Source organism: Lissotriton helveticus, chromosome 9, assembly GCF_964261635.1.
Source record: "Lissotriton helveticus chromosome 9, aLisHel1.1, whole genome shotgun sequence".
Lineage (NCBI taxonomy): Eukaryota > Metazoa > Chordata > Amphibia > Caudata > Salamandridae > Lissotriton > Lissotriton helveticus.
Genome location: NC_136070.1, coordinates 888,761,392 through 888,787,298, shown reverse-complemented (window position 1 = coordinate 888,787,298; position 25,907 = coordinate 888,761,392). Strand labels below are relative to the sequence as shown.

Genomic DNA, 25,907 nt, shown 5'->3' with positions numbered 1-25,907 from the left:
TGACATTAAGAGAATCATAAATGGGCATTGGCATCTAGTGGCAGATGAGATAGGGATCCCTGACCCTCCGATGCATGCATTTAGAAGAGGAAGGAGTGTGAGGGACTATGTAGTCCGATCGCTCCTGCACAGTAAACCTAGCAACATACAAACAACCCTTTGGAACACTCCACCAGTAATCGGCCACTATAAATGTGGCTCGTGTAAAGCCTGTCCCATGACTTTGGAAATTAAACAGTGTACGTACAACAACTACACCCACACCATGCGCCAACAAACCAACTGCAACTCAGCTGGCGTTATTTATGCAATCAGATGCCCTTGCGGGTTTCTATATGTTGGTCAGACCATACAGAAGGCAAAAGCCCGCATTCTGCAACATGTAAGCAGAATTCGCTGTAAGGTACAAGGGGCCCCCTTGGTGGATCATTTTCTGACTTTTGGACATCCACCAGAGAGCATCCGTTGGTGGGTCCTGGAGAAAGTCCAAGTTAATGTAAGGGGTGGAAATTTTGCCAGTACACTTAGCCTTCGAGAATGCAAATGGATGCATATTAATCGGGGCCTTAATGAATATGAGGAAACGACAAGACAAATGGCTACCCTGTATTAAGATCTTTGCTGTTTTCTCTCCTGTCGTGGGCAAGCATAGGAAAATGTATATGATTCTGTTATCTGCATGTATATAATTCGTTTTACATCTTGTAAAAATGTATTGTGTTATTTGTTTTCGATGTCATACGTTTTCCTAAATCTTCCCTACACGTGAAGTCTGTCTTCTAAACAAATCTGCATGTATATGATTCGTTTTACATCTTGTAAAAATGTATTGTGTTATTTATTTTCGATGTCATACATCTTCCCTACACGTGAAGTCTGTCTTCCAAACAATTACACTTGTTGCTAGGCAACGACGGCGCCTCTTACATGCCGTCTCAGTGACGCGCACGCTCTCCCAACGTCCACTGCTTAATTTGGCGCCGTTTGAGCCCGTCGCAGCAGTTGCTGACCCACAGACTCCCAGAGATAGGCCACGCAGTACTACTGAGCAGGTACGCTTGGGTTAACAAGCTTTTTCTGTTTTTAACTTTTGGTATGGTGCCCTATTTACTGAAATACACATTATTGTCTACAGACACAGCGTGTATTGGGTTCAACGGACTAATCGATTGCCCTACGAAGCGAGGGCGAGGGCCACTAGCATGTTGGAGTGTTCTCCACGCAGCAGCCGCGGACAAACAGACCCCCAGAGATAGGCCACGCAGTGCTATTGAGCAGGTACGCTTGGGTAAACAAATTTCCCTTCCTGTTAACTTTTGGACTGGTGTTCTATTTACTGAAATACACATTATTGTCTACAGACACAGCGTGTATTTTGTTTGACGGACTGATCGCTCATCATCGGTCGCGCACAACAGCGAGGGTGAGTGCCACCAGCTTGGTCGAATGGTTCCATGTAACGCCGTTATATGTAGTACTGTCTTAGTCCAGCCCATGTCTTTTATGTTGAATTGAAACACAGCACTGATGGCAATGTGTTTTCATTTTTTCTCCAGTACTCGAGAGCACGCACGGACGGCTTTCTAAAAACCGAATTGATTTATGCAAAGTGGCACACCACTAAAGGGTGAGTGCCTTGGTAGTACTGATCTTTGGTAAACCTCCATGCGTGTTGGTTCCAAATACTGAGCCCTCAAATTCTTTTGTTACAGGTGTCCGTCTACACGGCTGGGGTTACATGCATACAATGTAACTTAGCTTTTTCCCTTTATCCTTTTTTCCCGTCCTGATGAAGACCCGTCCATGAGGATACAAACTGCCCTTCATATCCTTGGGTCGAAACGTCGACAATCTCCCTCTTGTTGAGCCTGCATCTCGACTGCCCTTGCCCACTCCACTCCCACTGAAGATACAAAGTTTTGAATAAACTGACCGCCGCAAAGTCAAAAAACTGACACTTCTTTGCAATAACCATTGAGGGCAGGCTCTCTTTTTTCAAAACCAATGACTCAATAACAATTCTGTGATTTATCATTTCCCGACCTCTTGGTCTCCTTTCTCCTTCACATGAGCACTGACTTTCCCACCCTATATGCTCTATCTTTCTTTTGGTAACCCCATTTGATTTTTGCAATGATTGTATATTTGTGTATTAGAAAAATTTGAAATTTATATATATATTTTTACTGAGAATAAATTGTAGAGTTTTCTTTCCTCTACTTTTACAACATTTGAATCGATTGTTTGTGTGTATATTGGACACCTGTTTGTTTGTTTCTCTTTGGGCTATTTGTGTTTCTGTTCTTAAAAATTTTTTTCATTGCAGGATCTATGCTGCATGATAAAAAGAATTGAAAAAGTTTTTTGAATTAATATCAAACATTGTGTGTGGAATTTGATGTCTAGGACCACCTTTTCTATAATAGCTCCAGCGCAGGCACCCTGCTGCCATGTTTCAAGGATGCCTGCACTTCAGGGCGATTGTTTATATGCAGGAAGGGACACCTTCCTGCATATAAACAATCAATAATAGCGATTTCCTCTTTCTATGTGTGCTGCAGAATGCAGCACCCGTAGAAAGAGCAAAAAATGAGGAGAAATTAATATTTTTACCTTGTATCGCCATTCTTCCCTGGACTTCGTTTTTGGCACTGCCCTAGACCTGTAAATCTGTGACAGCGTCAAAAAGCAAGGGGTATTGCGGTGGAATGCCCACAGCAACAACCACTGCACGTCGTTTTGCTGCAGAGGACTGGCATCACCTTGTAAATATGGTGAATGATGATATGCCACCGGAGTGTCCAAAAAAGTGACACTGCGGAGGCGATAGGGGCTTGTAAATATGCCCCACATTCCTTCAGCAACACCGGATTTGGAATTATAACTGCAAATTAAACCTACATCCCGTCCCCTAAAACAGCATATAGTATGGACAATGTATTCTGGTACAGTTGGCAGTCTTCAAGTACCATTAAGTGGTACATAGGTATGACATTCAGAAAGGCTCTGACAAGTCCTTATCCTATATGCAACATAAAGTCCTTGTTCAATTGCATCATCTGAGAGTGCACTTATGGGGGAGTGGGTGAATGAGCAAGCAGTCGCCTATCGTTGAGTGAGTCAGATGGTGTATGAGGCTACTTGTTCAGCACGTTATGTTTACCTAAAACCCATACTTGGGCTTTTATGTTCGCATTACACTTACCAGCGGGCAGTCTCCGAGGCGGGAGTAGAGCAGGAAACTGTGCAGATCGCCATGTTTCATGAATGGCAGGAGGACCACAGGGGAAGGGTAGCCTTCATTCTCCGTATTCTGTAGACAAACACCTGCACAAAGAAAAACAGCAAAAATCTGTGACTTTCTCAGCTTCATCTTACAAAGCAAGAGGTCAGGGGTGAACCTTATTTTAGATTTTTCACCTATGTACTTTATCTCTGTCTATAGTGAACGTGGGCCAGAGTCTTTACTTAGAGATGAGATGATGCTAGATCCAAGAATGATGGGTAAGAGTAGATGGTTGTATTAAAGAAGAGATATGTGTGTGGTGCCCACATTGTGAATTGCACTATGTTTTCATCCCAGAAGTGTTTGCGCCATATGAATTGTAACCTTTCTGTTTGGAAATTTTAAGCTATGACCTATATATATGATGCACTCTCACTCAACTTCCTACTACAGGCCCTCAACCAGGTGGATCCACAACCCTGAGCCCTGACTACTAGTTGTAAATCCATTATATCTATGATATCTACACTTCTCTGATCAATTCTTTGATGTGCTTTGATAGCAGGGAGATCTGATGAACGGCCGTACACCTTGATTGAGGATACATGCTGGGCAGAAATAAGTTGGCATCTCTGTACTGGTCAAATTAATCCCGCCTTCTTTTAACCTACTGTTAGGGATATAATAAAAAAAATATTTTGTCACCAAAAAGTTGTTTTGACCTATACCTGCTCCCCGCTGCACTACAACTCCCTCATACAATATCCACCACTGCTCTTCAGTAAGCACCCATCCTGCTACCACCCCGATACGACCTCACAAGCTACCCTGCACAAGTGTGGTAGCTCGCAGTGGGATCACTCAGACCGGTATGGAGACTTCAATTTGATATTTGACCCGTAAGGTTACTACAAACCTAAATAAGCCCGACGCAGAAAGCCGCACATTATAGAGAAGGCTGTTACTACTACAACATTTTAAAGGACGACTATATCGGCGCATTCTACCTAGTACAAGTTAGCAGGCTGCTATCAAGATTGAAGACGCTACAGAATACGGACCACTAATCCTCAAAACGGTGCTCTTTATTTTTGGGCCCACGAAGAAAATTAGAGCGCCTCAATTTGAAAATATAACAGAGAATACGAACCCTTTAACCTTAAATGGTGCCCTTCACTTTTGGATCCACACAGACAATTAGAGGGCCTCAAGAAAAACCCAAAACAGGTTTTTGAATTCTGGCCAACTCTATGACTATTGATATTACCCTTGAGTCTCTTGCTGCACATACAGTCTGCTGCTCTGTTAAAAGAGTTTTAAGAGATACCCTCCATATCTATTAATCTACCGGTTTATAAAGGCTATGCTGAAAGGCGCGTAGGTTAAGAAATACACCGCCAGTTTCTCGAATTATCGTCAATGCATTTTTAAGATTGTATAAATATTCATTCACTGTTTATAAATTTGTCTTACATGTTCACTTAGTGATTGTGTTTTAAAGCTCACTCATTGTATGTTTTGTCTCCCCCCCAAAAAAATCTTTCTTATGTAAAAATTGAAAAATATAAAATATTATATTGATTGATTTATATATACAATAAATATCAGATATTGATGAATGAAAAAAGAAAAATGATGTTTACTTATCAATAAATATTGACTTGTGTAAACATAGTGAGATGAGTAACAAGTAAATTATTTAAGTTGCAGACTGTTTGGGTTGCCTGTCATTTTGTGATTAACCTTGCCCAAGTTCTACTTTTTCCAATTTATCACTCAGACCGGTGCCAGGAGGGTCCCGATAATGAAGCATGCCATTTGAAGGTGGGTGAAGAGTTTTCGCCCTGTAAATAACAGTGTCTATATCTGTTGTCCTCAGCTACTATAGTGTTTCTACTGTCTCTCAAGTCCTGAGTCAGGAGTATTCTTTCAGATTACTTATTATGGGGGGGGGGGGGGTCATAAGTCCTTGTCTTCACTCTTCCCCCTCCCTCCATTTTGATTTGAGGGTTGCTAACAGCTGTACGATAATCTAAAAACAAGCTGGGCTAGACTGTACTATAATACACACAAATCACTGACACACACCATGTTTTTCTGTCTTCTGACATCTGTTTATTACTAGAAATAGACATTTTAAGTAACGGAATGGAAATATGTTTTTGCAATTGCGGGAAAGCTCTGGGAAAACGTTGTGTAAGTTCCAATGTTTTACGATTTTAGAAAAACACTATAAAAGTTAGACTTGCAGAGAACATACATGTTTCATCTTGGAAGAATTCCAATAGAGTGAAAATTATCTCACAGATATTTTTTTTAAAAGTTACACCGGGACACTGCAACATTTGTAAAGGACAAAAATCATAAAATGCGTGAAAGTTTGTCAGCGGAAAAAAAAGCCTTTGCACACCACTGATTTAAAGCACCTAATGATTTCTACATGAGTAATAAATGTGTTTTGTAAAAATACTGACATGTTAGGATGTATTGTCAGTGTTTTATTTCTACACGACTTCTTTTTCCTGCTACAAATGTCAGGAAAAGTGCAAGAATTTAGCCCGCGAGCTAGGGGAGGCCCCAGTTTCATATTTCCTTCCAGCATAGACGCAGGACTGTAACGACCCTGCTTAAAACACAACCACGGGCCTTTCTTTCCCTAAGCTGCAAAAGCAATAGCTTCCTTCCACCCCCAGAGACAGCACTCCAGAGCCCGCCATCAGGAATGTAAAAGGAAAACAAATGTGTCCCAATAGGAGACACTTCCTGTTCATCTGTTTTCCCAGGAACATGGCGGACCCCTTGGACAGCGAATAGCTCCCTCTGACCACGTGGTGACTGCTGCGCGAGGAACACCAGCTTGGCCCCGTCAACCTTCATTCCTTAAATCCTATGACCGACTTTCCTCTTTCCCACGATTAGAAAATGCTGTACTCTTTGGCTGTGGTTAATTTGTAAAAAAACATGTGCCGGGGCTCTCCTCATAGTCAACTATGGGTTCCAGAGTAGCGTGTTACTCGCCGATAAAGCGCTTCAGCACCCCATCAGGGTTACAAGCACTATATAAATGCAAACCCTTCTCAATCCAGATAACTGACTAACATATCCATCACTGGTATTACTTTCATATTTCACTATACTAATTCAACACTAATCCTTAAGGGTTCCGGAGTAGCGTGCTACTCGCCAGAAAAGCGCTTCAACACCCATCAAGGGTAACCGGTGCTATATGATTGCAAACCTTTCTTCCCCTTCTATCCCTCTGCTACCCTTCTCACTCCAAATAACTACTATTCACCACTTACATTTACTTTCATATTTGACCATACTAATTCACCACTAATCCTTTATGGGTTTCCGGAGTAGCGTGCTGCTTGCCAAAAAAAGCACTTCAACACCCCATCAGGAGTAAAAAGCGCTATATAAATACAGAACTTTTTTCCTCGTCTATCCTTCTGCTATCCTTCCAAATCCAAAAAACTGACTAACCTATCCACCACTTAAATTATATTCATATTTCACTATACTAATTCAACACTAATCCTTTATGGGTCCCGGGGTAGCGTGCAACTCGCTGAAAAAGTGCTTTGACGCCTTGTAAGGGGTAATAAGCACTATATAAATGCAATTACAATACAATAAAATACAATACAATACTAACCATGAAGTGAAGGAAAGATGTGACATAATGGCCAAGCGGCAGACTTCATAGCTGGGGAACGAGGTTTGAGTCTCGGTATTGGCGCAACATTCTGTGAATCAGGGCAAATTACTTAAACTGCCTGTGCGTACCAACAATGAGTGTATCCTTAACTGGTGCTCATGACACTGGTGCCAGTGTTGATGATTAAGTGCCGGTGCTGAGCACCGGAAACCATTGGCTCAAATTAAGCACTGCTCTTTGGCTGCTCCTATCAGGCTTTCTCTTTTGCATCTACAATCCAGGATTATGATTGAATACAAGACATATACCTTGCTTACTGCTTCCTTCTGCAGTAGAAACTGGGCAGATAGTGCCTTACTGACTACTCATTCTGCAGTGGAAACTAAACAGTGCCTTATGGACTACTTCATTCTATAGCAGAACTGAGCACATAGTGCCTTACTTGCTACTTCATTCTGCAGTGGGTACTGAGCAGATAGTACCTTGCTTACTGCTTCAATCTGCAGTAGAAACTGAGCAGCTAGTACCTTGCTTACTGCTTCATTCTGCAGAAGAAACTGAGCAGATAGTACCTTGCTTACTGCTTCATTCTGCAGGAGTAATTGGGCAGATAGTGCCTTAACCTGTTCAATGCTAATGACAAGGTCAGCTCGTCATGCAGTACACTGAATGTGTGCTTATGACGAGCTGACCTTGTCATGAACAAGGCAAATTTGGAGCTTTCAGCACCCAGCGGGAATTGCCTTAGCATTCAAGGTGTTTTAAAGACTACTCATTCTGCAGTGGAAACTAAACAGTGCCTTATTGACTACTTCATTCTATAGAAGAAACTGAGCAGATAGTACCTTACTGGTTACTTCATTCTGCAGTGGAAACTGAGCAGATAGTACCTTACTGGCTACTTCATTCTGCAGTGGAAACTGAGCAGATTAGTACCTTGCTTACTGCTTCATTCTGCAGTAGAAACCGAGCAGACAGTGCCTTTCCAGACTGCTCACTCTGCAGTGGAAACTAAACAGTGCCTTATAGACTACTTGAATCTATAGAAGAAACTGAGCAGACAGTGCCTTGCTTACTGCTTCACTCTGCAGTAGAAACTGAGCAGATAGTGCCTTACAGACTACTCATTCTGCAGTGGAAACTAAACAGGGCCTTATAGACTACTTCATTCCATAGCAGAACTGAGCAGATAGTGCCTTACTGACTACTTTATTCTGCAGTGGAAACTGAGCAGATAGTACCTTGCTTACTGCTTCATTCTGCAGTAGAAACTGAGCAGAGAGTGCCTTGCAGACTACTCACTCTGCAGTGGAAACTAAACAGTGCCTTATAGACTACTTCAATCTATAGAAGAAACTGAGCAGATAGTGACTTACTGGCCACTTCATTCTGCAATGGAAACTAAGCAGATAGTGCCTTATTTAGAACTTCATTCTGCAGTAGAAACTGAGCAGGTATTGCCTTACAGACTACCCATTCTGTTGTAGAAACTAAGCAGCGCCTTATAGTCTACTTTATTCTATTGCAGAAACTGAGCAGATAGTGCCTTACTAGCCACTTCATTCTGCGATGGAAACTAAGCAGATACTACCTTATTTAGTACTTCATTCTGCAGTAGAAACTGAGCAGACGGTGCCTTATAGACTACTCATCCTGCAGTGGAAATTAAACAGTGCCTTATAGACTTCTTCATTCTATAGTAGAAACTGAGCAGATAGTGCCTTACTGGCAACTTATTTCTGTAGTGGATACTAAGCATGCCTTACTGTCCACTTCTTTATGCGGTGGAAACTGAGCAGGCAGTGTCTTAATAACCAATTAATTCCAGAGTGGAAACTGGACAGATAGCCCATTAGTGACCACTTAATTCTGAAAACTGGGCAACGGAGCAGACAACGCCGTACTGACCACTTTATTCTGCCATGAAAACTACTAGGCAGAGGGTGCCTTACTGACTTCTTCATCATGCCGTGCAAACAGGGCAGACAATGTGTTACTGACCACTTCATTATGCTTAACCCTTCCGTGCGGGGCTGTTTCCCCCCGCTGTGCTGGGAAGCGTGGGGGCGCGCACGGTGCCCCGGTGCTCATGACGAGGTCAGTTCGTCATGAGCCACGGCGCTCATGGCGAGCTGAGCTCGTCATGACCACGCCCGTTCCAGTGGAACGCTCAGCACAGCAGGGGAATTAGCCCAGCGTACGAGCGTCCTATCTAACGGCCGTGGCTCATGACGAGCTCAGCTCGTCATGAGCACTCAAGAGGTTAAGGAACTGAGGACATTCTGCCTTACTGACCACTTCATTCTGGAGTGAAAACTGGTCGCAGAGCTCCTTACTGAACACTTCATTTTTCAGTGGAAACTGAGCAGGCAGTTCCCTACTGACCTCTTCATTCTGGAGTGGAACCTTCAGAGACAGTGCTTCACTGACCGCTACATTCTGGAGTGGAAACTGAACAGACATTGCCTTACTGACCACTTCATCCTCAGCAGAAACAGGGCACCTCTAAGCCCTACTGACCACATTAGTCCATGAGGGAAACAGTGGGCAAGGGTGCCTTACTGACAGCTTCATTCATCAGTACGATCTGAGCAGATAGTGCTTTCCTGGCCATTACATCTTTGCGGACTGCTTGATTCACCAATAACAACAGAGCAAACAGTGCTATAAGGACCACTTCCTTATGAGGAGGAAACTGGGCAGACATTGACCATAATTTTTTTTTTGTAGTTTGATATAGCGCAAACTTGACCCTAAGGTATCAGAGTGCTTTACATGAGCACTAGTTGTATTACAGACGGACACATTCATTTTCTTTCTTCCTTCTACAAAGGCAATAGCAGGTATATGGTACCCAACAGAGTGTGTCATTCTACCAAGGAATCTGGGTCAGCTTTGCCTTAAAATGCTTCCATCTACATGAAACACCCTTGGCACAACATTGGAAACGAGGGAGACATTGGCATCTTCCCACTTCTTTGGTGTGTATCTGTGTTTTAAGCAGGGATGTAGAGTCCTGCTGACATCCTAGCAGGAAATATGAAACTGGGAACATGGTGACAAACTAACCACTTTACTGCGAGGGAGCCAATGAGCAAAGGGTGCCTACTTGACCTCTTAATGCTAAAGCAGGTTTGTGGGGAGACAGTGCTTTACTGACTTGTCCATTCTGCTGCCCTCCTTCAAAAAAGAAGTGAAAGCGATTCTCATGGCTAAATTCACTTGAAGTACTTACTTATTACTGTAATATAATTACTAGTCTGTATTAGTGATCACCTTGTATCGGGATCATCTATATTTTTATTTTTCTATGCTTGTACCTGTTTACAACATCTGCCATGTAAAGCGCTCTGATACCCACAAGGCTCTTGTTTGAGCTATATAAATCCTTCAAATAAATAATTTCCTGAATTTTCAATAAATTTGGAGGTGAAGCCTCATGAGGTAGCAATTTCTCATGCAGATGAACCCATTTACAGTAAATAATTCCAGTGGCCTTGTTATGGATACGGTACACTGTACCACCCTGCGCTACTGTGCACACTTACGTCTGTGAACCAGGCGCAGACTGGGACAGCACCCCTTTTCACAGAAGATGCACCGTTCCCAGTGCAGATGTGATCCCTAGTGAAAGGTGGATTGGCTGCTTGAAGCTTCTGGTCCGTCTTTTATTGAAGACCGCAACCTGGCCTGCATTTCAAAGGAGGAAGAGGTCCTCTTACAGCTGACTACAGTGAGTGACTGCACACACCTGCAGGGGGATGCGTAGTGAGCAGAGCTTGCAAAATGCTGATTTAGACGATTCATGTTAAAACAGGATGAATTCTAATAATGAATACAGATGTTAGTTTTTGAAAAATTGCAAACCTCAGTTAAACATTTCCAAACTCCTGAGAATTGATCATAACTGGTGGCCAACTCAGAGAAAAAAAACTGGTTACTTAATAGCATTTTAGACCTCTAACTTCCCCATCACCAAAATAAACCAGGTTCAACCCTACAATAAGAGAGAATTCTTAGAAGACTGCGTGTGACATCACCAGCTGTGAAAGCTGGGCGAGGTTATGTTGTCCTAATTGGGCTCAGACTCTGCTCGAGGGAAGTTAGACTGAAGCCAGAATGTGAGGTCACCTAAGCAGCGCGAGGCCCTGGCTGGGAGGCTCCAAGTCGGTTCCAAGCCTGACCGACAAGCGCGAGGCCAGCCAAGGTGGCGCTTTCCACAGATGGCGGGAACAAGAACCAATAGGAACGCCGGCATCAAGCTAACCTGATGTAAAGCAAACCTCCCTCTAATGCCAATTCAGCCCTCCATTTTACCAGCATTGCACGCGGAGCATCAAGCTAACCCAATGTAAAGCAACCCTCCCTCTAATGCCACTTCAGCCCTCCATTTTACCAACATCGCACGCGGAGCAACAAAGTAACCCAATGTAAAGCAACCCTCCCTCTAATACCACTCCAGCCCTCCATTTTACCAACATCGCACGCGGAGCATCAAGTTAACCCGATGTAAAGTAACCCTCTCTCTAATGCATGGGTACTCGCAAACATGTTCCAGGGGGCCAACCCTTTTCCAGTGGTGTGATCGAGGGCCACATTGATGGCAGTTGGGGAGTGTAAGGTGGGCATAGGGGAAGCAAAGCATGTACATATACAGGCTGAATTGCACATTATGAAGCGAGAAAACCTTGGATAAATGCCGGCTTCCCCACTTGTGTGCTCCTAGACAATTGTTTTATTTCACTTTACCTTCTTTTTCTTCTTTATCACATATAAGAGGACCTCGAAATACATGACTTCATTGTACGAAACCTTCTCTTGCGTTTAATTTGCTAAACAATAATGTTATCCATGTATAAAAGGAACACTGGTCACTCAGATGGCAAAATAAACTGACTTGCCTCACCATTTGCAGTGTTGCCAGGGTGGAGGGGAAGCATGAATGTTTCTAAATTCATATTTGCAAACTATCACTTTAAAGAAAAAAAATCTCAATGCACTGATATAATCTAATGTACTAAGACGAATGGCTTCTTCCTTTTAATAGTCAACAATCAAGGGATCCAGACGGGCAATTTTTAACGGGGTCCAACTTTTTTTATTTCCCACTTTCACACACGTCTACACTCTCCCTGAAACCCTCATACCGACATGCACCAACTGGCAGGAACAGAAGATCTCCGGTAAAGAGCCCCTTTATGGGTGCCCGTCAGACATTGCAGCGCCAGTCTGACGAGGAGCAAAACCCAAATGATGAAGCATGACACCTAGCTTGCTGGGAGTGTGAGGGTTTCAATTCTGAAAGGGGGATTCCCCACTCCCTACTTCCCCCTCTCTTCATTGGCTTGGTTACGCCCCCTGTACCCTCCCCCGGGGAACAGCGTATTTCTTATGTTGTTGTTCTGCATTTTAATGAAATACACGTTTTGACATTTGAAGAGGCTATTAGATTTTTACAGTTGCAACATGTCTTTAAAATGAAGGGGTGCCTACATTTAAGTGGTGCACGTAACGTTAATTACTTCCTTTAATGTCAGTTAAGCTGTAAATAAATGTGTGCACCTTCAATTAACATATTTCTCAATGTTAGTGCTAAGTGTTAAGTCAGTGCTAATGTTGACCAGGGGGCTGCATGTAAAGGTCAGGAGGGACGCATGCGGCCTCCTGGCCATACTTTGAGCATTACTGCTCTAACGGCTACTTAGCCCTCCATTTTAACAACATCGCACGCGCCTTTAACCCCCAGAACTTAGTATACAAGACAGTCTGGCTCATCTCCTGAGACTGGTAAATAAAAAGGTAAATACAGAAACGTACAACGCAGGCACTCTATCCGTTAGAACACAATGAAGATTAGAAGGAACACATTTATACACAGTCTTGGTGCAGAAGTGGCAGCCATATTACATTTTTGGAGCCATATCAAACTAAACTTCTTGTACAATACAATTTCAGCTTTATGAGCAAAACATATGGTCTAACCTCTAACTCCCTTCCAATGATATCCCGTTTTGGAGGTGCTAAGACCTTTTACGGACATTGGGAGATTTCTTGACATGCTGGTGTTCTTGGCATGCCACTGACTCATACCCAGCTAGATTGTAAAAGGTTCCAGTCAGTATTAAAATAGCACAATTTCCCTGTAGGGCAATTTGACTCTGTTCAGCTTTTGTGCACACAGCAACAATTGAATATATATTTGCTTATTTATTTTTTAATAAAAGCAATGGTTGAGTGATCCATCTTTGCCGTTGGTCAAGTGCTATGTAGTACTTTAGTGGACACCGTTAAAGCTCGCTGGACATTTCATACTGTAGAATTTATCGTGATATAATATTGGTTTTCACGCTGATCACAGGGTCACTGCGAGGAAACCGCCATTAGTTTATCTTACAGTTTGGCGACTGGGGGAATACAAGAAGATTGTTGGTTGGGCTGTGGTAGGAAAGTTTAGAACAATGCGAAGAGTATCATAAGAACAAGCACTGGAAGGCAGTAAAGTGACTTTTAGCATAACTCCTGGAAAGCGGATTATATTGGAAAGGGTACAACAGCATGACGGGAAGGTATTAGGAGTCCAGTTCAGGAACTCATAACATTTTATGAGATTTAAATGTCTAACAAAATTGTTAGATTACATTTTGCCCAATGAAAATAATGCACATCCAGTTCTTTTATGCAAATGTACAAGAGATAGTGAAAATACCATTGGCACATTCAGCTACATGGTGAGCAGTCTACCTGCCTAAGATACAAAGCTGTGGGAAGTGGCTGGAAGGGTGTAGACGCTACAGAAGGGGGTTATGAGTGATGTATAAAAAGAAAAAGAAAAATAACAGAATTTACTGGTTAAAGGAAAATGACAACTGTCTATAGGGATGCAAGAGAGTGTGAACGCGTCTTGCTGCACTCTGAGTATGAACTTGTAGGTTTCGGTTTAACAAGCATCAGTTGTAATGCGTGGCCATGTAGGTTCTGGTTGGGATATATAAATTAAAACTAGGCTGGCACCAAAGGTTAGAGAGGAGAAAGTTCACTACTAAAGGAGGATTATTACTGGTTTAACCAGTGATCGAAAATTCATACGAAATAAGAAAGATTGTGCTATGATATGTGAGAAGTGGTGAAAGGTATTAGTGGTTTAATGATGAGAGGTTGGTTTCAGGTACACTTTCGTACATATATCGCTAATCTTTGACAACTATATATTATTGCATGAATAAAGTAAAGGAATGTTTTCATGTGAACAGATAGCAGACGATTTATGGTAGTCTCTGACCGGTAAGAGCAGGCGAGGCAACAATACAAAGAAACACCTTTTGGCTGGAACCTATAAAACATATTTACTTTCATTGGGTGTTATTTTCCTAATAAAAATGTGTGGGTTGTGTCACCAGGCTCTGTTGATCAGTAAAGCTGAAAAACTTTCATTTTTGAGGGAATAATTTGGTCGCCGTTCAATTAGCCTCATCCCTGTTATCCAACCCTATTCCCAAATGATCCACCTCTATAACAAAACAAAAAAACAAAAACAAATACAGTATAACCTGTCTTGGAAAGTGGCTCCTCTTAATGAGGTGCATATCTAGTTTTGGTTTCACAAGGTACTGCTCTCATGTGGAATACTGAAGGACATCAACAGATGCATGGGTTTTACAAGAATCTTATCTTGTTAAACTTGGGAATAGGGTTAGAATGTGGTTATCTAGAACTGAGCAGAAGGAACTGTTTTTACAGACTCTACTTTCATTAAGAAGGATTTTTTTAGGTAACTGGAAGATTCGCCTACATTCATCTGCACAAACAACGTTTCCATCGCATAACTTCATCTGCAGCACACCAAACGTTCTAGAAAACTTTGCTTAAATTTAGCCTTATCGAGTGGGTGTCTTTCAGACTTGACAATAAGCTTCATGGAAAGCAAGCGCTAAACAATAATCCACTGGATCGACTGCAATTGAGTAGAGAGCCCAATAGACATCAATAGTTTATTTTTTCACCAGTTGGAATTTACATCTTCCAAAATTAGGTTTCTACTGTGATGTGGATGATCGTGGGCGGGTTAGTACCACATGTTAGGGTTTCGTTACCTTCTCTAACATTTAAAGAAAAACCTTAATGTAATAAATGCTGTTTTACCTTGGATTGTCAAGAAAGTCTTTCTTTCAGATGACCCTTAGCATAGTTCAACAATAGATCCTGTGCTAAACATGTTTTATGAACCAAATACATCCAGAAGTTGCCGTAAATGGCTGCTATTGGGCCACAACGGCACGCATAAACACAAACACTCACAGACCACAGATAGACGTTTATACTAAGAAACAACACAGCACAGGCATGACATATAGCTGAGAGACAAGATGCTCCCTATAGACATGTCTGTCAAGCCATAACACTTACCACCTTACAACAGCACACATTGGGAGAGAAGTCTAAGCCTACATCAACAGGGCTTCAATATGGGATGAACTGACTAATAAGGCATCCAAGAACACAAGCCACCATCAGCTACTTATCACACATATACATTTGCCTACTGGGCTCCAATACCAATCCGGGAAACAGATAAGCAGTTTGGTACCGCCCTCCATTGTCACCCATAACACACAAAAAAACAAAATCCAACTCATTTAAAGGGATGTTATCATCTGGGAGTTCACATACCTCCACAAATCTTAACCAGACTCTGGTCTGCAATGAACCTGTTTGAAAAGTCAAACTCTGAACAAGAGGAAGGCATTGTAGTGACATAGTGGTGGCAGATTGTGCCCTACACAACTGCCAAATAACATTAACAATGTGGTACACAGTGTTGCCACATCATGTGATACATTTTCTTTCCTTGCCAAACTGTTTGAAATTAAATGCAGTTCACAGTCTGTACATGAGTAATGGGTTCCATATTGCGAAACTGCTTTTTCCCGTTTATAACAGAACAGGATCAGACGGCATGAGTTTATGTGCTCATATAGGCGCGTCTGCCGTCTTCACAGGCCTCAAGGAATCATTACTCCAAAGGCAAGGCTGGGCCGCATCTCAGAGCCCAAGGCCTTCTACGACATGCATGTAAATCCAAGATGGAGATCCGCCCAGAAACATCTGGGCTACCCGAGAGTGCGCTGAGAAGATTTATCGGTTGGGATTCTCATCTTACAACACTTTGGCTTGGATTCTTGCAGGCTAAAGAGACACGAGAGTCACGGACATTTAAAGATGGCGAGAAGCCCAGGCTCAGCGCCACAGAAGACCTGAATATGGAATAGAAGGAACAAAAAAAGCATTTCCATCAGAGGAACATGACGCACAACTGGACCACTCAACATCTGACTTCTATAATATGGATCCCTGCAGGCGTCTCTGCCAGCAGAGTGTACAGCTATGAGTCAAAGCAGTACACTGTGTGATGACAACAAACATGCAGGCGTGTATCCTTACAGGGAGAGAATTATATCTTAAAAGAAGCCAGTCTGTGAAAAGGGGCAAGCATTGCAGGGATACTGCAGCCAAGAGTACGGTGACAAGTGTGTCAGTTGCCCAATGTTTACCACTGGGTTCTCTCTCTGTCTTTTTTCTTTTAAAGCAGAAATAAATATGATCATATCACCTTATGGCAAAAGGGAAAACAGACAATGCACCTATAGCAAAGAAATCTCTGTTAGGTATTTACTCAAGATATCTTACTTCAGGCGATTCTGTAGTGTGTTCTGCATGGAAGATGACACTTTACCTAGGGAGAGGTTCTGCGTCTTCTTTTTTCAGAAAATGGCCCTAGAGATGTTTCAGAAGTTGCAATGGTGACAACCAGTAAGTGCAATGGAAGCTTCTCTCCACCAGTGTTTCAGCATTATAAGATGAGAGACACTTTCTGATTCTAAGTAATAGTCCAAAATAAGGCTGGGAGAGTGTAATCCTTAGCAGATTTTCTGGATGAAGATTACATAATTTAGCTCAGTTACTTTTGTCTCATCTGCATATACTGTAAATTTGAAATTAATCTAGCCTGCCTTCATAGTGTCAGTGTTGAAAACCCCGAGTTACCTTAACCCCCTTTGAGAAACACAGGCTTTCCCTACTGTGGATTAGTGAAGTGGTGGGTTTCTGAGTCCAGACTAAGATTGATTATCTCAGACGCTTCACCTCTTGTGGATTTGAAAATGAAGAGTCATCTTGAAATCCAGCAAGCCATTGACGCAGCTGCAGAATGTGATCTATCTTTCCTCAGACGCCTATGCAAAATGTAGCACTTCCTGCCAAACGCACCCTGCAAGCCTTTCCCTGGATGAGCCTTTGTGTATATGATTTGTCCTAATTTCTACAGTCACTCACTCGACGCACTGCAAACACTGACAGAACCAGAGATGCAATTTTTGCTGCGGTAGAACCAACGGATTATGGGATGGCTGAGGTGTGGCGCCGCGGCCAGGGCGACTGACGCTGGAATCTGGGGACCACGGTTCGATCCCCGGCTCCGGCGGCAGGTTAGCCCAGCACCATGTGACTCTGGGCAATAGCTCGCTTAATCTTCCCGACGGCCCGAGCGCCTAGAGACCCTTACGGGTGATTGTGCGCTTTACAAATGTGGACTTTACACAATGAAGAGGTGGTGGGGTGGGTGGAGGGGGTGTGGGGGAGCACGGTAGGCGAAGCCCGCAGGGGTGGTAATATTTTTTTTTAAACACACTTACATAAAGCCGCTGGCCACATCACTTCCAGCGCCGCAATGTTCTGCTGTGCTGCTTCATGGTCCGAGCAGGCACTGGGGCAGCATCAGACTCTCTGTGCAATGTAATGGTATCAGAGCAGTGCAGGAATTGGCCTGAACAGGCTGAATAGATGCTCCACTCAGGGCAGGGAGTCTGTGGTGTTTATCCAGCCCAGCTGTACAATACAACCAGGCTGGAGAAACCTAAGTGTGCATGTATGTTTGCCCGTCCTGAGACGGCTGGCCAAACACACATGCGCACTTAAAAGTGCCCATAGCACTCCGTCTCCCCCTCCCATGCCCCGGCCCTGCCCCTCCTTGCACACGCTGGCTCAAAGTAGTCAAATAAAAAGTTAAACGATTATGGTATTTCGTTTTATTTTTCACTTGCAGATTCTGGGCCAGTGGGGCAACGCTCCTCCGCCATTGTGGAGGAACGGCCCCTGAACGGATTTCCAAGCATGTGTGCTGGCTGTGAAATTCCACTAGACAGTTGCCAATGCAAGATGAATGGCAATTGAACTTCTGAGGCCTTCTTTATCACTACATTACAAATTTAAGGTAACATAGCTTATTAGTAGTAAAAAATAAAGCCCATTCTCTTTCTCTTACCAATTAGCCGCATGACATTAGGGTGGTCGAATTCCTTCATGCAAACCGCCTCGCTGAGGAAGTCTTCCATCTCAGTTCGGGTGCAGATAGCGACTGAGGGAACACAAAACAATTTGACTTTCTCTGAGGAAAACTCCAAATAACTATACACAGAAAAATACAGCAGGGACTGCCCCATGTGCTCTCTCTGTCTAAATTCCGCAAATCGCAATAACAAATAGTGCAGACTTCAGCAAATGTAATCCTCTGTAAGATACGTGTACCAGAGGCTAAATGAGCAACTTGGGAGATTTTGCTTACATGCCAATGACACTGAAAGTTAGAAAGAGCAGCTCTGTCACATAGCCGACTGCTATGAAATATGACTGATTTTGTGGTAGCCGATCTTGTCTTTCAGATCAGCTGGCAAGTCACAAAATCTCATGTTCCTATAAGCCGTTACAAGCAACACAGCAGCTGAGATTATATATTACAAACTGATATGTGTTTGCAAAGCTTTAGCTAACATCTCTTGATGGTTGTTCATGAATAAGCAATAAGAACAGCAATTTTCGCCAACAAAAAATAAACTATAGTTTTTTATCACCTCTGATTTAACTTTGTTTAAATCCCTTCAAAAACATGTATCAGTATGAAATAGTTGATGCATAATTACTACACGGTACCCTGTGGGTGACCATTCCCAACTAAGACAAAAGAAGGCAGGCACAGGAAAGGTCTAGCTGAGGTCACACAATTTGACTAGACGAGAATGCAGGATGAGAACTCATTTCTACCAGTTCCACAGCCAAGATCTAAACCACTAGACAACATCTTCAGCTCGGAGGAAGCACCTCAACACTTACTTTTCATGGTCTTGACAGCCACCTTTAGGATGTAGTCATCTTGGTTCAGCTGTCCTTCCATAACCGAGCCAAATTCTCCTAAAAGCCAAAAAAATAGCACACGGTGTTAGTGTAAGACAGTGCATTAGCGAGGTATTATGCCGGAGACGCCACTGAGGGTGATCTACACAAGTTAAATGTTTGGTGCACGGGTGGGTACCATGACAATGCTGTGCCTTGGGCAAATTTAGAACCTCCGTTAATGTTTGGTGGGAGCTAGAAATCCTCCAATTTCTGGAGTAAAATCAAAACAGGGTGTAGAATCCAGTGTCTGAATCGCCTTCACAATAATATTCCTTAATGGAGAAAACTGATATGATAAATTCTATTTAGCATTCATAGTTCCCTCCAGAAAATGACGGATTTTCAGTTCCCTCCAAATTCTAAATGAGTCTGTTAGATCTCAGTCTTTCTCGGTCAAGAAGGTGTGTCCAGATAGGAAACTGAAGAAGGAATCTATTTTAGTATTGCTAAGAAGGTGGAGAAGTTTCAGAGCTCGCAGCATTGCAAAGAATAATGTCAATAAAGGGGAGCACTTTTTGCTGAGGCCTATCTGTGTGTTCAGTGAGATTTCAGTACCTGCAGTGCCCATCTGGAATTTGTGAAATTGCAGCATCCATGGCATCAATTCGAGGTGTGTTTACAATTTGGTAAACATCCTATAAGCAATGTCCTCCTTTATGTGAAGCTACTCAGATAGTAAACCTCCTCCTGCACTTGGGCCGCCCTCTTGAGTATCATCATTGAAGCGGTGTACCTGCTGCACACATGATCGCATGCGTAATGCTAGTGGATGTTCAAACACCTGCACCTATGATCTCCCACCGAGTGATGGTAAAAAGGAGGTGGAGCTCTGGCACCTGCAGGATCGAGAAAAGATGGGGCGGATGCCTATGAGTAGTAGCACAGGTGAAACTCCTCCACTTCTAGTTTCCCTCTGAGTAGTGATAAAGATGGGGCGAAAGTGCAGCACTTGTAGGATCCCGGTTAGCAATATTTGAATAAATATAAGTTCATCCAAGTCGTAATATGTAGTTTGGTGTGAACTTTATCATTGTGTCCAGGAGTACAAAGATCGGACTGTATAATATTCTGGTAGATACCTTGATAAGTGTCCCTTCCACAGTAAAATATTCCAACAAGAAACTGTACATTACATTACATTAGTGGACACAATGATAAAGTTCACACCAAACCACTACATATCATGACTTGGATGACCCCATATTTATTTGATGCATACTTAACAGATGTATAAACGTTCTATCATATCAAGCCCTGACGAAGTCCTTAATGTAATTGGAATGAAACGCGTTGGCTGGATGTCGTTGAAATTAGATAAAGACGAAAAAGAAGAAACATCATATTTAGAATATATACATTGGAGGTTTTCTGGACTATAAATCTCTTGCTTGTGCACCTTTACGTTTATTGTAATTTCTAAATCTGCTGAACAGTGGTACCGAACAAAGGCAGGTACTAGGTAAGTAGTGCACGGGACGACATACTCTTTCTGTGTACTCTGATTGAGATGTGGTCTGTTTAGTCCTCCATTGTATCAATTGTTTGTTCAATATCAAGATGGTGGTAGGATTCCACCACCTGTAGACTCACCATGAGTGCTGTTAAAAAAGTGGTGAAACCCCTGTACTAGGAATCTTATAATGATTAATGTTAGAAAGGCAGGGATACACCTGCATTTATGGTCTCCTTATGAGTGTTGCTAAATATGCAATCAAATTCCTACATATGTAGTCTCTACTAAAAGTAGAGTGCACTTGTTGCTCTTTTAGAATCCCTCTTACTACGGTTAAGCAAAGAGTGAACCCCTGTATCTATTACCTTCCCATACCTAATGTAGAGAGAGAGAAAGAGGGTGTGTGTGTGTGTGTGTGCAGGTGTGCGTGTGCATGTGTGAGTGTGGGTGTGTGCACGCAAGTGCCTGCCCCAGCCCTGGGCAATTCCAGGAACGCTGAAGTGACCTACCTTCCCCGAGAGTCTTGCCCAGGGCCACGCGGTGCCGGTCAACCATCACATCTCGCAGCTTCTCCTTTAGCTCATCGCTGATGCCCAGGCTGTTCACTGAAAAAGAAACATTTCCAGGTGAGCCTTGACGCAGAACTTCGCCAAAGCCAAGCTTGACAATCCTAACAACCCTAGAAAGCATATGATTCCCAATGGACGCATAGAGACAGAATCCAAACTCGAAAATTGTAAGGCTTGAAAACGGGCTTCGGCATACGAAGCTTTTGGGTGGCTATCTATAGTGACTTACCTGGCAGCCATGCACCCCAAGTCAACGACAGGCGCTGCCCTCCCAGGATGGTAGAGTCCTATTTCCTGCTAGACTAGCCCCCTCTACCAAGAGTCTGCAAAGAAACAACTAGACATATACACAACTACTGCCTACATTATCAGAACTAGCATACAATCTTGTATTCTGTCTCGGGGTAAACATATATATATTCATCGCCAGGATGCCAGGAGGGTTACAGTGTGCTTTATAAGTCCGAATAACAATAACAATAACTTTGGTGGCTCCAATTCTCTCACATTGCCATTTAACATATTATTTCCTGAATTTAGTGCACTAGAATTCTATGAAGCTCTTGTAAAAACATTAAAAACATTATGTATCTCATATGCGGCCTCCCCCAGTATATTACCCCCGCCTCACGAGTTACTGATATTGGGGATACTGGTAACTTTGGGGGGGTCGAGTTACTGCGAATAACAACTGGGATCCTGTGGGCCTCCTCAGTAATGAGGACTTCTCAGGGAATCAGTAATTCCAGGTCAGATTCTCCTGCTAATGCCTCTGTTGTGTGCCCAGTAAAACTTTTTGAGTGACGCCCACAGGTCTGCAGTGTTACAGCAGATCTTGATTCTGATACCCCCAGTAACTCATGTTACAGGTCGAATCCAGATTACTGGAGATCCCACAAAGAGGCCTAAGCTCGTCTGTAGTAAAATACAATACAATGTACAGCTTCTGGAGGTTTTTTCAATTAAAGAATGCTGTCAACTATGCATCCTGTGCAGTGTGGTTTAGAAAAAAAGCACAGAATTCTTCAAAAGTGGCACCAATTTACCACAGACCAGTATATTTAGGTTTTTTCTACTATGTTGGACAAGTTTCGCAAGAAAAGACTCTGCTGTGGAAGGAGCCACTTCAGGAAAGGGCCATCTGGCGGGAATTCTTTCATTGTGGTGTTGGCTAGTGGAATTTCTTCCATCTGAAGAGGGTACAAGAAATCTTCCCCCAGACTGAGTGAGGTACATTGCTAGCTGGCACATTTCTGGTCTCCATAACAGGCTGGGGGATATTTCCTGGTATGTTAGGGAGACTATATTTGTATGAGGAGTTTGTCACTCTCTCTGTGGTGACCTTTCATGGTCTCAACTCAGTCAGAGGTCGTATTGGACCTGCCACTGCATCTTCGTAGGTTCTTACGCAGAATTAACACCGCGATATTGTGGATATGATATTGGACCTAATGGCGGAGACTCTGCCAGCAGCACATCCACAATGTTGGAAGACCTAACTAGGACAGTTAGAATGCGGAACATATAGACAGGTAGCTCACCCTTTTTTGCATATTCTCTGTTTCTGCCTTCCGCTAAAACAGGTCCGAGTCAAGCACAGCAAAATTCAAAAATGTGAGCTTCATGTTAAACAGAGAATCTATGCGGTAGGTACATTAATCACTCAAGCTAACTTATTGACAGCAGATCCTTTCTTCTGAAAGGAAAACAATGTTTCACCAATTCAAGGTCATTGGTGGCCCTGGTAGGTCCAACAAGCTTCTGACTCTGGGGATCTCAGGGCTCTGTTACATTTAGGGATAATATTTCGGGTGTGCCTTCTGGGCCAGGCTCTTGTCAACAATCAGGGGGGATGAGGTCCTACTGGTGTCACAGGTGATTTACTTTATGGGTTGAGTATCATCACCTTACTTTCATGGTGGTGTTATCTATGGGATACGTAATATAATTATTAATCGCCTCAGTCCCCGCTTCCAATACTCAGTGCTTTATGGCCTTCATTCTAAAGTTTTCATCACAATTTGTTGAGTTCTGTTGATGTATCGGTTCGCCTCTACAGGGAATGGCCTAACACCTCAACATTTTTCAGATGCTCTCTGCCCTAAAACATGTGGGGGTGTACACTCTTTGGGTCCAGGGGAATTGGTGTCTCCCTTCTGGCTTTCCTCTGATTCCCCTCCTATCCCTGGTCTTGGAAAACTGTCTGCAGGAATGAGTGGAATTAAACAGAACTCAAGCAACCAAATTGAGGTTTCGCCCTGACCAGGTATAGCTTGGTCCCAGTGACAGATTCTGCACTGAACCCACATCTGGGCCAACCTGTCCCACTTAGGGAGACAGCCTGGAGGTCACATCCCTATACATACCTCACCAGGTATATCTTTGTTCCAGTGATACAGTGTGCACAGGGCACACATCTGGGCCTACCTGTCCCACTTAGGGAGACACCCTGGAGGTCACATCCTTATACATACCTCACCAGGTATATCTTTGTTCCAGTGATACAGTGTGCACAGGACACACATCTGGACCTACCTGTCCCACTTAGGGAGACACCCTGGAGGTCACATCCCTATACATACCTCACCAGGTATATCTTTGTTCCAGTGATACAGTGTGCACAGGAATCACATCTGGACCTACCTGTCCCACTTAGGGAGACACCCTGGAGGTCACATCCCTATACATACCTCACCAGGTATATCTTTGTTCCAGTGATACAGTGTGCACAGGAATCACATCTGGACCTACCTGTCCCACTTAGGGAGACACCCTGGAGGTCACATCCCTATACATACCTCACCAGGTATATCTTTGTTCCAGTGATACAGTGTGCACAGGAATCACATCTGGACCTACCTGTCCCACTTAGGGAGACACCCTGGAGGTCACATCCCTATACATACCTCACCAGGTATATCTTTGTTCCAGTGATACAGTGTGCACAGGACACACATCTGGACCTACCTGTTCCACTTACGGCGACACACTGGCGTATACCTACCTATAGATACCTCACCAGGTATAGCTTTGTTCCAGTGATACAGTGTGCACAGGACACGCATCTGGGCCTACCTGTCCCACTTACGGCGATACACTGGCGTATACATCCCTATAGATACCTCACCAAGTATAGCTTTGTTACAGTGATGGTGTGTGCACGGGACGCACATCTAGGCCTACCTGTCCCACTTAGGGCGTCACACTGGAGTATACATCCCTATAGATACCTCACCAGGTATAGCTTTGTTCCAGTGATGCAGTGTGCACGGGGCACACATCTGGGCCTACCTGTCCCACTTAGGGTGACACTCTGGTGTTTACATAAAGTGATGGATGAAAGACTTTAATTCATCTCAGGAATTTATATTTATGCACACCATTCCACCTCGGTTTGTAAACTTCAATACGTTTACACACCTTGCAATTTGAGCTGAACGCCTGACTGGAAGTATGTCCAATGTCGAAATGGCAGCACAAGTGTTCCAGTTGAGCGAACACACTTTACAATGTCCCCGGGTGTAATTGCTGGAAGCGAAGTCACTTCCGCTTCACCACAAAATGCCAAGTGACTCACTTATCCTTCAACCACACTTTCCCTTGCAGCACAAAAAAAGAACCAATTAAACCCCATGCTGAGAGAGGACTGGTGTTAATCCACAACTCGCCACAAGGCCAGCTCGTCATCACGTGCCACAGCCGTCCTCAGGGGGGTGGACCCCTGACACAGAGAGGACCGCACAATGGGCCTCTGTGCTCCCAGAAGCACACAGTGTGTGAAGGTCACGGCCTCCGCCCTGTGATCCGGGAACAGCGCATGGTCACACGAGGAAATTAATCAAGGGCAAATCAGAGGGCACGAGGCGAAAAGGGTGAACACTTGATACAGAGCAGAAGTTGGAAGAACCTGAAGATTTGAGTTTAGAACCGAGTGGGGCTGGGGAGTCATTCAACAAAACGGGGTACATCAAATATTTTAGCAAGGTCTACAAATTATTAGTGATGCTATAAAATTGATGGACAGAAATGCAACAATTTATCTGACCCACTATTAATTTAGGTGAATCCCATTTCATTGTTTTGTTACCCTCTGAGCCATTACAGACAAGAATGAACCATATCCAAATTAAGTGTCATGCTCCTCTCTTAAGGCAATGGTGCAGACTGATTTCCAAGGCTGCATCACCTCTGAGCTGGCACTTACAGCTTTACAGTTCTAAGTGCTGCTATCTTCTGGAATTCTCTTCCGGTAACAATGAGAAGCTGTGATAACCTTCTGGGCTTTCGAAAGGCACTTAAGACTTGGCTGTTTGGACTAGCTTACTAATGGGGTCTGATGTAATAACTCAAGCAGGAGCAGCACCATGAAACCCTGGGGTGACTGTGCGCTTTATAAGTAAATGATAACATTAACAATAACATTGAGTACCTAGAACACGGCAACCACTGGAGCCACACCTGGGAGGATCTGCTCTGTGCAAAATGCCACAGGCAAGCTAAACATGCATTGGAAAAGCAAATATGTCTGGCTTTGACTGACAGCTTTTTGGCTTTGCCAATGCTCGTTTCATAGGTTTTGCTAAACTTTATTGTTGAGGATCCTGCTGGCTCTCAGCAATCTTGAAAAAAATGGCCAACAGCAAAAGTATTTTTTGTCCTTCAAAAGCTCACATTGCCATAGTAGTCCCTGGCCCTTAAGAGAACTACGTTGCGAGTGGATGTGTTCCTTGTGAAAGGGCCGAAACTTGCATTCATTGTGAAGTTAGCCAATGG

At 43.3% G+C, this 25,907-nt stretch overlaps 1 protein-coding gene across 1 annotated transcript in view; it reads right to left on the bottom strand.

Moving 5' to 3' along the window:
• AXL (AXL receptor tyrosine kinase) overlaps positions 1-25,907 on the bottom strand; it is a 273,286-nt gene that overhangs the window by 18,653 nt on the left and 228,726 nt on the right. The window contains exons 13-16 of the mRNA XM_078661048.1: positions 21,075-21,170; positions 19,050-19,127; positions 18,205-18,297; positions 3,206-3,327 (exon numbers count right to left, since the gene is read on the bottom strand). Coding sequence (XP_078517174.1) covers positions 3,206-3,327; positions 18,205-18,297; positions 19,050-19,127; positions 21,075-21,170 — 389 coding nt within the window. The remainder of the gene's footprint in view (positions 1-3,205; positions 3,328-18,204; positions 18,298-19,049; positions 19,128-21,074; positions 21,171-25,907) is intronic.